Source organism: Salvia splendens, chromosome 2 (assembly GCF_004379255.2).
Source record: "Salvia splendens isolate huo1 chromosome 2, SspV2, whole genome shotgun sequence".
Lineage (NCBI taxonomy): Eukaryota > Viridiplantae > Streptophyta > Magnoliopsida > Lamiales > Lamiaceae > Salvia > Salvia splendens.
In genome coordinates, this window is record NC_056033.1 from 39,093,382 (window position 1) to 39,111,341 (window position 17,960).

Below are 17,960 nucleotides of genomic sequence, written 5' to 3' on the forward strand. Positions count from 1 at the left end.
TAAACACACCTTCACTTATTTACAATTATTATTTTATAAGTTCTAATCAAATTATTTGCCATTAATTAAAAAAAATACATCACGTAAGAGCCCGATATTTAATGGTAGCTTGTCAATTAGAAATCTTGAATGAGTGAATGATTTTGAATATTTAGACAACGACAATACAGAAAATGTTACAGAAAATCAATGAAAAGTCATCATTACAAATTATCAGTATCAATCACTTCTTCTATAATCGTAAAACATAGCAAGAAGTGCAAGAAAATTGTGTGGAATGAACTAGTAGAGATGCTAGCTATAAAAATGATTACGTGGTTTATTAAAATCGACTTTTCCGATTTCAAATTAGAATCTAAATCAGAAAAATGGACAGCCACATATTTGTATGCTAAACACATGCACAATGCTAATTGAACGATAGAAGTATGATATTCGTTGGTGTGTGGATCTAAGAGCATGTACACTAGTATGTGTCACTAGGTGCCTCTAACACGGCATCGACAAGTAGAGATGCCCACGGTTCCGGAACCGGCGGTTACGATTCGGAACCGCAGGTTCCGGTTTCAGAAATTGTCAAACCGGAACCGAACCGTGAGAGTGTTTTACGGTTCCGGTTCCAAAACCAACGGTTACTGTTTCGGTTAGGAACCGTCGGCGTTCCAGCGGTTTTTTACGGTTTTTCACGGTTCCGAACCGTGAGTTTTCGGCGGTTTTTCGTTGTTCCGGCTAGATTTCACGGTTTTCCGACGGTTTTCCACGGTTCCGGCACGGGTTCAGTTCTTAAAATTTGAAACCGAAACCGGCCCACGGTTCAAAATATGGCGGTTCCGGTTCAAGAAAAAAGTGTGGATTCGGAACTGGAAACGGTGGTTACAATTCCGCGGTTAACCGTCGGAACCGAAAACCTTGGGCATCTCTGGACAAGCCTAATCACTGTAGTGATTCAACAATGCATATTTCTTAATCTTCAAATCTTTGAAATATTTTGATAACACTTGAAATTTATCAAACAAATTTCAGTTTCATTGTTAAATTAATATGTAAAGAATAAAGAATAATATATCGAAATTAATTTGGGATTTAAATCACAGCTGTAACTTTCAGTTTTGGTTTCCTGTTTTCTTTATTAATTACTCCATATTTTAATTAAAGTGGAATTAGAGAATGGAATTAAAGTCCGTACTACATTGACCCAAAAGTTTAAGATATTTATAAGGGACAAATTTGTTGGGGCCCATATATAAATATAATATACTCCTACTCCATATTTTTAACCTTATGCATAGAAGGAATAATAAAGCATGATCATTGCCTCCTCTCTCTCTCTCTCTACATAGGTAATATCTTATTGTTTGAAGATATTTTCTTCGTTAAAATGTTTTATGCAATAATCTACCAAGCGCATATGTGTATTCTATTCAAATCTTGAAAAAAGAAGAAAAACATGAGATAAATTGGTATGAATAAAATTGGATATGGATGGAAACAATTCAGTAACTGAATAATCTCTATATAATGACAATATTTATGATCGGCATGTCTGTAGAACCAAGAATGACATCCAATTTTTTTTACAAATTTGGTAGTTTTGTTTACTTTACAAGGAGTAACATTTTAATTAAATTAAGCCATGAATAGTAATTTTTAAGACTAAAATTTTTAGATTCGAGTCCACCGTAGACTTTAATTAAAAAAATATGAAAATAACATGTCTAGACTTTTATGAATTCATTATTTACTATACCCGGGAATGGTTATATACATTAGATTTTTTTTACAAAAGTTCATGTAGAATTTCAATATACTCTACATCATTTACACAATCAACTTAAATGGATGCTACGTTATTACACAATACTTGTGTAGCAAATGTGACAACACAATCACGTATATTTAAATGCCTCATCACTATTAACTTAGATGAGCCACATATGTCACATTATTAATGTAGTTTCACTAGTTCCGCCATTTAAATATTTATGAAAATAATATAAAAATGATGTTGCTAGCTAGGTAGTAGTAATAATGTATAGAGGCCATTATTGCCTAGGTCTGAAAATATGTTGTGCTTTTGGAGTGATTTATAACTAACAAAAATAGGTTAATTATAATTTGTAGCCTAGATCTTAAGTTCATTTACAATTCTTGCTTGTAATCCAAAATTGGCAAATATACCAGTCACTCCATATAATATATATAATGAATCGACAATGTCATCATTCTCCGGTCTTACAATTTGTCCTTACTCGATCTCCTCTTTTCATTGATACTAAACAATAGTAATAATGATTTTGAAAATAAGAAGTAACTACAAAGAAAGCTAGCTTTGTTAGCAAAGTGACTGAATAGTTTAAACATAAATTAATATTGTCCAAGTAACTTACCATATTTCAGATTACATTGCGCGTCAATTAAAATAAATATAAGAGATTAAATTTTTTACAGGTAATTATCCATGTTTCATATGTTGGAAAGATAACTTGAAGTGTCCCAAGTATGTTGGGAAAAGAATGTGTGGAGTCCCAAGTATGTTGGGAAGAGAATAACATTTATAATGTGGAGTTTCAATAAGTATAGTTCCTAGGTATATTTATATATAGAGTCCTATAAATTCCAATGTTCTATGTATCAACAACAACAATCCAAATCAATCAAAATGTAGTCTTCTAAGAGTTCTTGAGTTTTATTTTCCGCAATTTACTTTTCAACATGGTATCAGAGCAGGTTCAATCCTTGCATGGATCGATCTGTCTCTATGAAAAAAAATGTGTAGTTGAATCTGTGTTCATCCTAAACCCCAAAATCTCAAAAAAAAAAAAACAAATTCAAGCCTTCTATCGACCGAAGAAATTAATTTTTCAGCCACTCTCTACTCAACTCCAAAGCCATAGCATGAGCCAAACCTCCCTCAAACAAGATAGGAATCTGGTACTCGAAACAGAAAGACAAGATTTTGTAACTCTGGTGTTACAGAGGATAGTCTAGATCCTTTTAAACACAATCAACGGAAGAAGAGAATTCGAGGAATCGTCTGGCGAGGGGGAGGCGACAGCCACTGCCAAACGATTCATCGCGCGTAGAAGAATGCCGAGAAGAGAGCACGAGAGTGTATACCACCGAAAGAAGAGCTTGAGGCTGTCGAGAAGGTAGCACCCCAACCAAGGAATCAAGAGTTTCCGAGATGGAGACGCCAAAAGGAAAAGAGTTCATTGCTGGTCACTGATTGAGCGTCGCCGCCCTGCCGCCGTCAAGAGAAGAAATCAGCGGAAGAATCCTCAGTTTGTCCGGCCGAGGGGGAGAATAAGTATCCGACCGAACAACCCGTCTCCAAATTTATGTTGCCCGAGAAGACAAAAAAGACCGCCGGAGAAGGCGAGTGAATGGCGTGGGGTAGACATAAGGGCGCCTGGAAGAATGCTGAAAAGAGAGCAGTGAAAGCTGCCCGTAGAATATGGACCGCCTGGAAGAGCGAGGTAGTGATCGAGCAGATGCCGTCAAGAAAGCCGTGCCGAAAATGGAGAAAGCTGGCCAGCCCTGATGAGAGAGGAGAAGCTACTGCCAGGAGAGGCTGCGAACATATATAATAGCATCCGGCCGAGGGGGAGATAGCAGCAACTGCCTCACGATTCATAGCATCCGGCATCATGAGTTACCGCTTATGGAGATCGTGGCTTCACGGCAAGAAAAGCAAATATATGTCCCTTTCTCAATCTTGGATAGAATCTTGACATGACTGTTGAGATAACTGGGTGAGAAGGGTGTGGGTCAGTGCTGAAATCAGATATACTACAAAAATTGCTTGCTACCTTTCTTGCCAGATTGTGGAGCTCTTCAGAGACTTGATCAGGAAACCATCCATTCTGACAAGCACTCTTGACAGAAATCATCAGAACCATAATAGCTGCTTGCGTTGAGGCATCATTTTTTCATTTGGCTCACCTGCTTTACCAGAGAAGTGAATAAGCAAACGATCGATGGCAGCAGAAATTCGGAGGAATGAGAAGAAGAAAAGTCGAAAGGGCGAGAGCAGAAGCTCGTCGAGATGTCTTTCATGCAAAGGGTGGAGCCAACCAGAAGTGTCTGGCGATTACTTGTCGGAGTTGCCGCCGCAGAACGAAAAGAGAAACAGAAAGGAAAACGAGGCACTGTTTGACCGTCCCTCAATATAGGGTTATCACGTAAAGAAGAAACATGGGCAATTTTGGGCTAGTGTTATTGGGCTCAAGAAAAAAAAATAGAAATGAAAAATGGGCTCATAGTTTGAGCTGGAATGGGCCGAGAACAGTCTGAAAGAAAGCTCCTTGACACGAGTCGAAACTGTCCGAATGAGCTCCTCGACAAGAGTAAAAACTGTCAGTCAGAAAAAAAGCTCCTCGACACGAGTAAAAAAACTGTCAGTCAGAAAGAGAGCTCCTCGACACGATTGAAAACTGTCAGTCAGAAAAAAAAATGATTTGGCTCCTAGATACGAGCAAAAACTATCTAAGATAGCTCCTTGACACGAGTTAAAAATGTCAATCAAAAATTGAAGAGCTCTATGACACGAGTTAAAACTGTCAACAGAAAATTGAAGAAACTCCTTGAAATGAGTCTAAACTTTCAATGATGAAGAGCTCCTTGATAAGAGCCTAAACTTTCAATGAAAAAAACGAAGAAACTTCATGAAACGAGTCTAAACTTTCAATGAAAAGAAGCTCTATGATACGAGCATAAACTATCAATGATGAATTGAAGAAACTCCTGAATACGAGTATAAACTATTATCAAAGTGAAGATCGTGCAAGTTAAGTGTCGAAAAAACTCGATACTTAACTTGAGGGGGAGTGTTGGAAAGATAACTTGAAGTGTCCCAAGTATGTTGGGAAAAGAATGTGTGGAGTCCCAAGTATGTTGGGAAGAGAATAACATTTATAATGTGGAGTTTCAATAAGTATAGTTCCTAGGTATATTTATATCTAGAGTCCTATAAATTCCAATGTTCTATGTATCAACAACAACAATCCAAATCAATCAAAATGTAGTCTTCAAGAGTTCTTGAGTTTTATTTTCCGCAATTTACTTTTCAACATCATATAGCCAAAAGTCGAAAGGTAAATTATTTTAAAATTTTAAATTGTTCACAATTACATTTGGGCCCAAACAGGACACCAAGCCCAGAAATCTGATCCCATTACAAAATCAAGTTTAGAATAACGTGTCTGTTTATAATGAAGCCTAATGAGAGTGTGGATGCATAATTGAATTCGAAGGATCAGTTCAAAATTCACTGTTTCATATCATAAAATATTTATATTTTATTTTAATCCTTAAAATTATAGGTACTAGTAGTATATGGATTTCATAACTAAAATAAATAGTTAGAAAATTTAGTTATAAAATTATGCACCTCGTAAACACACACACTAGTCACACACATTGCATGGGCACACACACTAATGCATGCAAACACACACACACTATTCAGTCACACATATTGCACACACACAATACATAAGCTTCAAACACTATACAACAAACACATACACACGCGCATATACACTCACATAAATACTCACACCACATATACTCGCAATAAACATTAAAAATATTTTAAAAAATATAGAGATATGCAGTAAGATATAGGTAGTATATTTAAAAAAAAACAATTTTTTTGTTGATTTCTTTAAATACTACTACTAAATAAAGAATAAAGAATTTGAAAATTAGAATAAAATTTTATATCAATTATTTATTTTATGAAAGAACATGAATTAGAATTCCATTTCGCATTGATCCCACAGTCTCAAATATAGACTTAAAAAATGAACCCTAAACACTAGTTTTAAATTATTATTGACAGAATTAATTTTATAAAGTATTAATTATTACTATAAATTATAATTCAAATGAACAAATCCAACTTTATTTTTGTTAATTAAATTGTAAAATCAATAAATAACAACAAAAATAAATTTTGAAGTGTCATAATTAAAATAAATGTATAGAACAAATAATGCTAAACACGGAAGTGACACATAAATATTTATCATATACTACTATTAAATAGATTTTACTATTAGAGATTAACAATTTTCAATCACGGAGTACTTCATTACTTACTTTTTAGTAGAGAATTATGATTGCAATTTGCAATTTGCAGCAATTGGCATTTCCAAACTGGGGAAATATAAATGCATAATGCAAAATCAAAGTAACTGATCCACCGGATTTTCCTTGAAAGGCACCCTAACAAATGCACTTTCCTTCAATTTCACACAACCAAATTTCCGCAATGAAGTGGATCGGATCTCGCCTTCTTCAATCACTCCTTTACTGTTTCCGGCAGAAATTCCGAGGCTTCAAACAACAGTTGCATTGTGCGGTAATGCCTTGGTTTTATTCAACTGAATTTCCAGCATGAAAATTAAAATTTTACATCAATGTAGTTGTTTTTCTCCTAATTGGCGTTGCTTAGCATTGATTGATTCAGATTACATAAAACATTGAGCAGTGTCTTATTATGAGCTAATCAATTTCAATCGTAATTATAATTTCCTGGTTGTATTTTTGACAAAATGTTTAATTATGATTTGCTAGAATGTTGTCTGCGTATGCTACTGAAATTTCTTGGACAGTTTTTCTGTCTGCAGCTGTACTTTTGGGGTGCACACTTGATTGTTTAAAGCTTGTACCTTTTACCACCTCCATCTATGTTTGGAGGTCTTGAGTATATCCCTAACAAGAGTCCTCATCTACGCAAATCTGGTAGCCGGCCTGTTGTGTTTGATATTGGTAAGAGTATATGTATATCTTTTGCAATTCCTTTCTATCTGCATGGCTATCCATGTTCTTTTTCCAATTTAATACTTTAGCATGTTTATGATCATTTCGATATTATCTCGTAGACTCAAGTGAACTGGGAAACAGCTCTGAGGAAGAAATTTTACTTTCTAAAGAGTCAAATGAAATGAAGGGTGGATCAACAGCATTAAGCAGTGTGGCGATTGTGCCTTCTCCTCTTCTGCTGTGGAGATTTAAGGTGGAGTATTACTTGTAGTTCATCCTAGAGTGGCAGAGTAGAAACTGTTTGATCTTGTATTTGGATATGGAAAGGGTTATTAGGAGGAATATATATTTGAATTTTTTGTTTAATTTCTGTCTTTGTTTTACTTTTATTGCTGCGTTTTGGAGATGATGAACAATTATTCTCAAACATATTCTGGCTTTGCTCCACTGCTGTCATAAAATCTGGTGTGGGTTTGGAATTTTTTTGCATTACAAAACTTTTCTCCTTAATGTAAGTGTATGCATCTATTTGACATCTCTGGGCAATGGGATATGTATAAGGATCAACTATGTCCAGCTATCCATCTTTAGAGTTTGACTAAACTTTTTGAGGGATGTTGTAAGCTTCCTTACTCTAAGTAGTTACATTGGGTCTTATAAGTTGTAGATCTATTCTGAAGTAAGCTCATAAATTTGTAGGCTTAAAATGGTCATGTAACTTTAACATGTTCACAAAGACAATTCTGTATTTGGTCTGGTCAAAAGCTATGTAAACTTGCTAAGATCTGAAAAGTAGGTATGGTCTTCCTTTCAAGAGATAGCAGGCAAATTTATTTATGATGTTTTGGGAGTACCCTAACACCTCTGTAACTCAACATGCCATGCCTAGATTAGGTTTACTATATTGCTAAAGTGATAATAATGCAGTGGCCGATTCAGATGGCTTGCACTTCCTTATGTCTTTGGGAATATTATTTTGGTGTTTATGGATCATGCTTTATGCCACAGTCATTTTGCTTAATAAGACTATGAAGTTTTACCTAAAACTCTTCTCTTTTGTATTCTTCTTGATTAGCTTGCCATCTCTAATCTATCTTTTTTGTATAGGCACTACTGTTTTTCATCTGGGGTTTCTGTTGTTTCAAGGTTAGTGTAATATCGTATCTTCTTATGGGTCTTAGTGTCAAATGCTTTGTTCCAGGCCTGATTGTTGTCCACAGATGATCAGTGTTTGTTTCTTCTATTTTCAGATTGAATGGGATTTATTTTTATAATGAGAATGAGTGCAGGCATGATTGTTGTCCACAGATGATCAGTGTTTGTTTCTTCTATTTTCAGCTTGAATGGGATTCAGTAATGAGAATGAGTGCAGACCTTCGAGATTTATTTTTATATGAGGCTTTCTTGTATTATAATCCTCTCCTTCTCGTGGTCAGTATTGTTACATGGTTTAGTTCTTATCCATATAGATTTTGTGATTGAATTAGTTTAATGCTTCGGTTATGATGCAGACTATGATGGTTTGGCTTTGGGGAATCAATTTATGGGTTTTTGCTCAGTCTAATATTGGATATGTGAAAATTTTTGACCTAGATCAGAGCCATCTAACTCACAGAGAGATATGGAAGGTATTCATATTAAACTTTGAACTAAATATATTATATTTCAGGTTACCTCACTACAATTTCTTTAGCTGCTGTAAATCAGTATTCTAATTCGTTCAGGATAAATTGTACGCTTGCATTCTGTTGGTATTTGGTAACTTTAAACCTTGTTGCATCATACTGGACTGTTCATGTTGGCTTGAATTTCCATCAGAATATTCTCCTTCAATTTATTTCTGATCTGATAAAGTTTAGAGTCTTCAGACTTCATGTTAGATGGTATTATGAAAAACATCTCCTCTTTTTGGTCAAACGGTTTTGTGTCAGCATATCAGCATATTTATCCTCACCTTATCGGCTGACATTTTTCAGATAAATGCTTATTCTACCAAAGAAATCATTATATAAGTCTTAAAAAATCTCTTAACTTTGTTTATCTGTTCTCCCTAGAAAGCAGTTATTTTTGTTCATTGTTTTGATCATGATCTAGTTCTGGCCTCTTCAGCATGTAGGCGTATTTGCAAATTATCTTATAGGGGCCTATGATTTACTGACAATAATTCGTTTCACGTGTCAGTGCGCTACATGGATGACAATCATCGTCCCAACTAGCATGACAGCATACCTGTATCTGTATTCTCACGGAGAAGTTTCGTTAGCGGCATCTCAACCAGTGTAATAGATGCTTCTTCTCCTAAAAATTATGTTGGCGCTTAATCATCTTCAGTTTCTTTGAAATGATTTTTTCATTATGCAGGATCGACTATAGTGAGCTCCTTTAATTTTACAAATACATGCAATAATATTACAATCCCATAAATTGTTATTCTACCTACATTATGCTTGTATCATTTAAATTAAATCTCATGCACGTGATTAAACAACATTTGTTGAAAATTATGCTTCTTGTTTGAGATATCATCATATTTAGATAATGATAATACTTAGGAAAGTATAGTGATTGCTGTAGATGAAAATAAGCATTGAATGCTACTTTAACGGGGAAGAGGTGGATGTTATACAAAGACAGTATGTTTTCCTTTTAGTGGTGGTGAATATCACATGAGTTGTATTTATCTGCGGAGAAGTCAGAAGATCTTAATATTAATATTATCATGTATCTGAGTGCAATCAGTGTCATCATTCTTGATGGTTCTTGGCTTGTTTATTATCTTTTTTTTCTAGCATGCTTAATGACATCAACTGGGGATTGCCTTTCTTAGGAAGACACCCTCTCTGTTCTGTGTGATGAAGTTTAGTAACATTGTTTTGGCAACTGCAGGTGCTTTTGTATGCTGCTATCTTAATGACACTCATATTTCCCTTTGATATCTTCTGTCTTTCATCTCGATTCTTTTTCCTGAGTACAGTTTGGCGAATAGTGTTTCCATTACAGGCAAGTTTTACTGCTTTGATAACTTAAGGACTTGTAATACTAACCATCCACAGGATAGAAAAAAAAAGATGATAAACGTCCTTTATGTCCTTTCTTAAGATACGGCATGAAAAAAATATATGTTACATGCATTGAGAAAGGCGGAGCAAGTGTGAGAAGGCATAAAGTTAAGATATTGAGGTGCATGTTTATTGCTACTGGAATTTAGGCTTCACCTCTTTGTTAAGTCCTAATATTTCTAACAGTTTGTGCCTATTTCTGAAAGCCAGAAATTCATATCAGCCCTGCTATCATCTTTTTGTGCTGCTAGCGTTTGCTTAAAAGATTGGTATTAGATTGGAGAGCTTCAATATAAAACTCTGTGATTGATGTGTTCATTATTATCTTTCTTATTTCTAAGTCGAATAAACAAACCACCAATAAGTTCCAAGTGAAACCTATGTTATTCTTTTTCCACCCTTGCTTCCCTTGTAGATGTGAAATGTCCAAGCCTGAACAAAGTTTTCATGGAAACATATGTAGAAAACTAGTAATATATAAATTTTAACCTTGAGCATGCTAACTGCATAAATTTTTGATCAGTTGTACTATTTTATACAGGCAATAACATTTGCTGATTTCTTTTTGGCTGACATTCTCACCTCTATGTCAAAGGTATGCATCTGCTTGTTGTAATTCTTCTGATTGTTATCGTAATCCTGCAACCACGATAAATTCTGCAGCTTGTTTATATACTCTTCTCCCAAAATCTTTCCTCATTCCAAATTGTTTTGTTTCTCCTTGAGAAATTGTTGTTTTGAAAAATGATAGTTTCAGAATGCACTCAGTTATTTAGTTTCTTATCTATTAGTGCGTTTAGTAGTAAGTTTAGACGTCCTCTTTTTGTCTTACCCTACTGCTGAAGTAGGTGAGTATGTGATGGTTGAACATAAATGACACAATGAGAATAAAATGTTTTACATCTCTAGGTTGACTAGTTTGATGAGATACACTTGTAGGTTTTGCTGTCTTTTTTTTTATCATTTCTCCAGAAAATACTGAAGATAAAGATTTGATTTATGATACTTGAACTCACAGTGAATCCAATATTCCTTATTGGATAAAACTGTAGTAGTTTTTTAAATTTGTCCTGTCAAGCTTTATTTCAGTCCATGACACTGGAAAATGATGAATGGCCTCACTTTCTTGGAAGAACACCATTGTCTGCGCTCCTGATAAATAACCTAAAGTGTCTTTCATTTATCAAGCTGTATGTTCCAATTGACTTACGATGGTTTTCTTGAAGTAATTTACCATTTTGGAAAAATAAACAATAAAAAGTAACTGTCATAGGAAGCTTCTTGGAGGATTTCCATCTTTATTGCGTTTCACTCTTGCCCCATGTTAAAAGGTTGCAATCATGACTAATCTAATATGTTTCTTGAACTTTGTCTTCCCGTGCAGGTTTTCTCTGATCTGGAGCGCTCAGTTTGTAGAATGGTCCATCGCCAGGTTAATATTTTAATTACGTGTCCTAGTTTCCTGTTTATGTCAGTTAACGGGATGTCTTCAATTTCTGCTTGCATCTGGCTTACACGAAGTTAAATAGTACTCCCTCTGCCCCATTATTTATGGCACATTTCTCTTGGGTAGGACTTATGAGTATAAAGTGGTGTGAGGAATATATACTAGTATTATTTAAAGTTGTGTGAGACTGTGAATAATGAAGCTGCCTTTAAAAGGAAACACTGTGTGTTATGTGGGACGACCTAAAAGGGAATACGTGCCATGAATAACGGGACGGATGAAGTAAATTGCAACCAAAATTACACACTGATGCTACCAGAAATTTGTTTTTTCCCTTCATCTTTTTCAACCATGTTGTTGGGCATTGAGTTTATGGGAATTTTACTTTAATATCTTGGACTAGAGTTTTTGGTGAAACCCCTTGACAAATTTTCGTACATCTATGCAGGTTGCTACTATTGCATGGCTTGAGGCAGACTCTGTTTGTGGGAGTCACTCTGTCACAATACCAATAGCTCTTGTTTTGCCTTATATTTTTCGTCTCTTCCAATGTCTTCGGCAGTACAAGGACACGAGAGAAAAAACATCACTTCTAAATGGTAAGTTGACATCACTTCCATTTAGTGAAAAGCCTATGGATACTAGTCAAATTTAGACGTGTTCTAGTTGTGAAATCACAAATTATATAATTAAGTTGTGCTAATAAGTAACTTAATTTCCCTTCTGTTTCAGCTTTAAAGTATTCAACTGCAGTACCAGTTATTTTTCTTTCAGCCCTCAAATATCACGTTTCCCCTGAAAAATGGACGAATATTTATCGCTCTCTGTGGCTATCATCGAGTGTATTGAACTCTTTGTACTCATTCTACTGGGACATTACGCGGGATTGGGACTTGAGGTATGTCATGAAAAACAAATTCTGCATTTGATTCCTGACTTTTCCAAGAAATGATATTTTATAAACGATCTCTGTTACTTTCAGCTGTTTCACACGGGTTTTCAAGTTCAGCAAATCACACCCAGTATCGAACTTATTACACGGGCGGAAGTGGGTAAGGGAACACTCTGTTTATAGCAGTTTCTGTGTCTGTTCTCCAGCTATGGTACAATGAGTTATGATTTTATGATTCATGCTCGGAACGTTGCAGGTGACGATTTGGGTAATTGGGAGCAATCTTGTACTGCGATGCACGTGGACGTACAAGTTGTCAGCCCATCTGCGCCACAACCACCTCACCGTGTTTGCCATATCAGTCCTCGAGATGCTGCGCCGTTTCCAGTGGATCTTCTTTCGCGTCGAGAAGGAGGCCAATAAAATGAACAACTCCAAATCAAGTACTGCCTTGTCCATGAGTGATCTGCCTATTGAGGAACACAATTTGCTTGGTTCCGACGCTCACAATGTATAGATTGAGTTCAACAACAGACGCCAAGTCCCCTTCTATCACCATCAGGCAAATTCTTACCAACTATACAATTTTTTTAGTGAAAAAGAATTAGCCCTTTTTGGTACTGACAGTGAAAATATGAGTTTTGCCTTAGATTCTTCGTTTACTAAATTGGAATAAAATCTCAAAATTTGCTAACCCTATTGGTTATTTGGTTAATCGATTAACCGACTCGATTAATTGGAACCGAAACAAGAAGAATATCGTTTCTTTTTTCGTTTCATCCGATCGCATACCAAATTGAAGACACGTATAGGTAACCTACTAGAAAGTAGAAACTATATATGACGACAAAGGATTGTAATCAATTTCTAACTAATTAGCAATCTCAAATTAAAACCAAATCTTAGCTATGACCCTGGCGATAAATACATTAATTATTATATAGATACAAAAACGAACCCTTATCATAGCATCCTCTAAAAAAGATTAATGATATAATTCTTTATTTATTTTTTATTATAGTGACTGAATATGTCATCTTATTAATTGAACAAGAAGGATCATAGTCATACTGTCAATTTAATTAGAGGTTCCATCCACTTATTTTGGTTACCACGACAACTCACTTTCAGTTTCAAGAATGTCAAATATTTGAGCAAAGAGACAACTCTGATCTGTAAAATGTCGAATCACATAATGAAATTGAAAAGTCCTTCACTTATTTCATCAAACATTAGTGGTTCTCATCCTTCAACCAACAAAAAATCATCACAAAATCCCCCTTAATTATGTATGTCACACAAAATAATTAATCAACGACTCCAGCAGAAATTATTCGAAATCACGATGATAGTTGATAGTATTATTATTTTCTGGCATTTTGCCAAAAACAAATTGCTCTTCTTTCCTTTCTTATCTTCATTTCCATTCAAACCAAATCTTCTTCATACCAAACCTGTGGCCTCTGTTTCTCAGTAAACATTCTCCCTAATATCTCTCAAAACAGCTCGTGCATGCCGATTTTCCCGCCAAATTGGAAGTGTAGAAAATGGAGAAGTTGATGATGCGGAGAGAGGTTGGGAGTCCGGAGTCAGATGATATGGACTTCAAGGACGTGTTCGGGGGCCCGCCGCGGCGATTCTCGATGCAGGAGGTGAGAGAGAGGCACAGCTTTGGGGAGCCGTCGTCGCCGGCTTGGGAGAAGCCGGTGTTCGGAGAGGAGAAGAGGCGGCAGAGGGGGCCCGATTTCTTCGACGACATATTCAAAGGCTCCCCGAGGAGGAGTGACCGTGAGGGGTCGAGCCCGGGTTCGAGGGTCATGAGCCCTTTCTCACCTAAACCTGACGCTTTAGCCTCTTCTCTCCCTGCCCACCTCAGGTTTTTTCTTAATTTTAATCGAGACGTTTCTTTTTGGTACGATATTTAAGAAAATGAAGTTTAGTTAGTTAAATGGACAAAGAATAAATATGAGAAATGATAAAGTAGTTAAGTAAACATGGAAAAAAATAGCAGAATAAGAGAAATTAAAAAGAGATTATTTTAATTAAATGGTTCATTTAGCTCGGAATATCCCAACAAGGAAAACAGTAGGTAGTTTAAAGGGTCAATACAATTTGTCAAATTGTTTCATTTTTAGTCATGAGAATTTGTTGTTAGTCAGTTCCAAAATGTTTTCCAGATTTTATGAGTGCTATATTTTGATGTACATTCTTGATAAGAAAGATGGATGGATCTTGATTGAGTGTGTCACAATATTCCAGTTTACCTCCAAAGATGGAGTTGCCAACCTTTGGATCCCAGAATCATGGGCAAAGCAAGGTGGATGGAGGTGGTAATGGACTGAGCTCATGGAGTCCTTTCTCTAGATTCTCAAATGAGGCAAGTGGGAGGCTTGGTGACATGATGAGAGACGAAGCTGAGCCTGCGAGTCCCCAAAGACCACTGTCCAATGATGAAGCTGAGGGTTCGCCGTTGTCTGATCAAGATCACAAGGACACGGATACGAAAACCGTTGACAGCATTGGCAATCAGTTTCACTTTTCTATCTACAAATGGGCAGGCAGAGGAGCTCCAATGCTGATGCCTCTCGTCCTTCGGAATAACTTGAAATCAAAAGATGGTGTCAAATACGAAGTCTCTGCTGCTGCAGAGCCTGAGCCCAAACCCGAGCCCTTGAGATCAGAACGTGCACATGATGTCAAGAGCAGACGAGAGAAGAAACAACATGGTTTTGAAGTGTTTTATGAGTCGAAATCGAACACAAGTGTAAAGGAGGAACAACTGAAATCAGTTGATGAAACTGAAAAGAAAGTCCATGTGAAGATAAGTGAAGGTCTCAACTCTTTTCATATGAATGTTTCATCAGATTGATCTAGTTTATGTTTGTAACTCAATTTTCGTTTCCAGAAATTAAGGATGAGAAAGCAAGAGCTCAGCCAGTTGCTGCAGAGCCCGAGCCCTTGAGATCAGAACGCGCGCATAATGTCAAGAGCAGACGAGAGAAGAAACAAGAGCGAGATCATGTGTTTGAAGAGTTTTATGAGCCAAAATCGAACACAAGTGTAAAGGAAGAACAGCTGAAATCAGTTGATCAAGTTGAAAAGAAAGTCCATGTGAAGATGAGTGAAGGTCTCAACTCTCTTCATATGAATGTTTCATCAGCATGGATTGATTGATCTGTTTTATGTTTGTAACTCAACTTTCATTGTAGAAATTAAGGATGAGAAAGCTAGAGCTCAGCCGGTTGATGGTGGCAGCAAGAAAGCGAAGGAAAAGGGGGGGAATGGAGTGGACTTGAACAATGCCAAAGCCGAGAAAACTACAAAGTTGGGAGCAGCAACTGAGGGGAAAAGTGGTACAGCCAAGGGAAAGGTGAAGGATTTTGTTCAGATCTTCAACCAGGATGCTGATTCAAGAACCGAAACTGATGCTAGAGGGAGCCGGAGATGGGGGAATGTAGGGAGTGAGGCGAGTTCGAATCAAGCTAAAGTTCAAGAACAAGTAGATGTGGATAAGAAACCAGATGCTCCTTTCAAGGTACTTGCTTCAATCCAGTTTTTTAGTAGAAAAGATTACATTTTCTTCATGGATGCTCTGATCCTTGTTGTGATTTTTAGGAGGCTGAAAATATAGAGAGAAACGAAGCGCAACACTTCTCTCCACGGAGAATTTCACGTAGTGCTCGTTCCTCGAGTAGACTGCGAAAATCATTTTCAGCAGGTCAGTTACTGCTCAATCATTTTCAGACTACTAATTGAAGATCAGAAACACAAACCAACATAAATTCTTTAATCTGTTTTTGTGGATTTACGTAACATATAAAAGCGTCTTGTTTACACAACTTTGTTACTCTCTAGGGTCGCTTCGCGAGGATTTAAGGATGCCACTAGAGAAACTAGATGATCCTTTGGAAGACACGTTTGAGGTATACGACATATTTGTTACTTTGTGATGTTCACTGAATGGATAACATGATAATTCTGTTGTATAGTTTTGATCCTACGTCGTTGCATGGTTCAACAGGTACAGGAATTACCCGATGACAACGAAGCTGTTGCACCGGACGAAAGCTCTGAGGAAACCAAAGTAAGTAATGCACTCAACATTCATATGAATCAAGACATAATTTTTTGAAAAAAATGGAATGTTAATATCCTCCAAACATGTATGCAGGCTATAGATGCCAAGATTAGGCAGTGGTCAGTCGGAAAGAAAGGAAACATCCGCTCTCTGCTCTCGACTCTGCAATACGTAATCTCCAATCTTCGTTTAAGTGATTTAACTGGAAAAATATTTATGTGCTAAGACGAAGTTCTTGTAGGTTCTGTGGGCTGAGAGTGGATGGAAGCCGGTTCCCCTAGTGGATCTGATCGAGTCGACTTCTGTAAAGAGGGCGTATCAGAAAGCTCTACTCCGGCTGCATCCGGATAAGCTGCAGCAGAAGGGAGCTGCTTTTCAACACAAGTACATTGCAGAAAAGGTTTTCGACATTCTTCAGGTAATTTCAGACAAGGTTTAGTGATGTTTTGAAATTAAAAATGATGTGTAATTTTGTTTTGATTGTTAATGTAGGAAGCATGGGACCATTTCAACACTTGCTCATCCTTAGGTTTATAGTGAGCCAAGATCAAGAACTCAGAGAAATGAGCAGTCAGTTTCAAGAGATGTAAATATCTTTTTAACAGAGAAAAGAGGTATACGTAAAACATTGAATCTTACAGAGCAGCAATGTCACACTTCCCATTTTGCTTTGAGTCTTAGAGATGGTTGTAGTTAGATAAAGATTAAGAAGATTTCTTGAAAATTGTATGGAGGAGTTGTATATAGTTTGCACATAATGCAATTTTTTTTGTATATTTTCATGCCATTTATAATAATAATAAATGCTTATGTTTCATGGTTTGTTGTTTCAATGCTTGTTTTGGGAAACAAAGTCATAGCTAATTAATTTATATTAAGTAATATTCATATTATTATTTTTATAAAATGAATGCAGAAAAGAAGTGTGACAAACTTTCAGGAACGGAGAGTGAAAGTTGGTGCAGAATAATATTGCTATGCAATTTATTTATATTAAGTAATATTCATAAATCAATTTTCAATGTAACATATTAAAAGGTTTAATTATGCATATACAATTTCATTTATCACTACTCTTTCTTTTATTCCAACATCTTCACCCTGGTACTAAAATTAATTGATACTCCTTCCTCCATCAACCATAGGAGTCTCAGTTTATCATTTTAGTCTTCATTATGAGTTCCGGTTCATTTTTATTATAAATGGTAGGTAGACCTCACTTTCCACTAATTTATTCCATTAACTTATTCAACTCATATTTTATTATAAAACTAATATAAAAATGGTGTCACATTCCCCTATCTTTTTTAAAAAATGAGACTTTTAATGACAAATGGAGGAAGTAGTATTATTACCTCTAATTTAAAAATGTGATTCTATTTTCGTCTACAATCTAAAATTAATCTCAAGATATTTACTTGTTAGTTTCTTTCTTGATAAATTTCATTTTTCATCAAAATATTTTAATTTATTTTCCCTCTTAATTTATCTATTTTACATGAAATTTCATATCATTCTCTTCCAATATCATTTTATGTGGACTATAAGTAATTTCTTAAAGTTCAAGTTAAATATAAACTATAAATCAAATGATTAAATTTCGGTGAAAGTTCAGATAAATAATTAACCGTTTTAATATGAAGTTTAGGAGTGGAAATAGTAAGAAGTGGAGTGGCAGTAATAACTTTTCTCATCCTGACTCACTATGACGGTGAC

At 35.8% G+C, this 17,960-nt stretch overlaps 2 protein-coding genes across 2 annotated transcripts; both read left to right on the forward strand.

The window, feature by feature from the left end:
• Positions 1–6,115: 6,115 nt before the first annotated feature.
• On the forward strand, positions 6,116–12,815 carry LOC121792720 (SPX and EXS domain-containing protein 5-like). Its single transcript, XM_042190779.1, has 14 exons — positions 6,116–6,364; positions 6,618–6,774; positions 6,888–7,021; positions 7,876–7,914; positions 8,107–8,199; positions 8,280–8,396; positions 8,950–9,045; positions 9,655–9,768; positions 10,369–10,422; positions 11,212–11,259; positions 11,723–11,873; positions 12,007–12,172; positions 12,257–12,326; positions 12,423–12,815. The coding sequence occupies exons 2-14, from the start codon at positions 6,693–6,695 to the stop codon at positions 12,681–12,683; spliced, it is 1,425 nt and encodes a 474-aa protein (XP_042046713.1). The 5' UTR covers positions 6,116–6,364; positions 6,618–6,692; the 3' UTR covers positions 12,684–12,815.
• A 592-nt stretch (positions 12,816–13,407) lies between these two features.
• Positions 13,408–17,061, forward strand: LOC121766044 (J domain-containing protein required for chloroplast accumulation response 1-like). The gene is made up of 10 exons (XM_042162374.1): positions 13,408–14,042; positions 14,426–14,997; positions 15,072–15,293; positions 15,376–15,701; positions 15,782–15,884; positions 16,022–16,089; positions 16,188–16,250; positions 16,338–16,415; positions 16,486–16,662; positions 16,737–17,061. The coding sequence occupies exons 1-10, from the start codon at positions 13,714–13,716 to the stop codon at positions 16,779–16,781; spliced, it is 1,983 nt and encodes a 660-aa protein (XP_042018308.1). The 5' UTR covers positions 13,408–13,713; the 3' UTR covers positions 16,782–17,061.
• Positions 17,062–17,960: the final 899 nt, after the last annotated feature.

Excerpts from the sequence above, each read along its gene's own strand:
- LOC121792720 (XM_042190779.1), top strand. The coding sequence starts at position 6,693 with ATGTTTGGAGGTCTTGAGTATATCCCTAACAAGAGTCCTCATCTACGC. Across the intron at positions 7,915-8,106 it reads GGGGTTTCTGTTGTTTCAAG|CTTGAATGGGATTCAGTAAT; the intron begins GTTAGTGTAATA and ends TTCTATTTTCAG. Across the intron at positions 9,046-9,654 it reads CGTTAGCGGCATCTCAACCA|GTGCTTTTGTATGCTGCTAT; the intron begins GTGTAATAGATG and ends TGGCAACTGCAG.
- LOC121766044 (XM_042162374.1), top strand. The coding sequence starts at position 13,714 with ATGGAGAAGTTGATGATGCGGAGAGAGGTTGGGAGTCCGGAGTCAGAT. Across the intron at positions 15,702-15,781 it reads AACCAGATGCTCCTTTCAAG|GAGGCTGAAAATATAGAGAG; the intron begins GTACTTGCTTCA and ends TGTGATTTTTAG. Across the intron at positions 16,251-16,337 it reads AAAGCTCTGAGGAAACCAAA|GCTATAGATGCCAAGATTAG; the intron begins GTAAGTAATGCA and ends ACATGTATGCAG.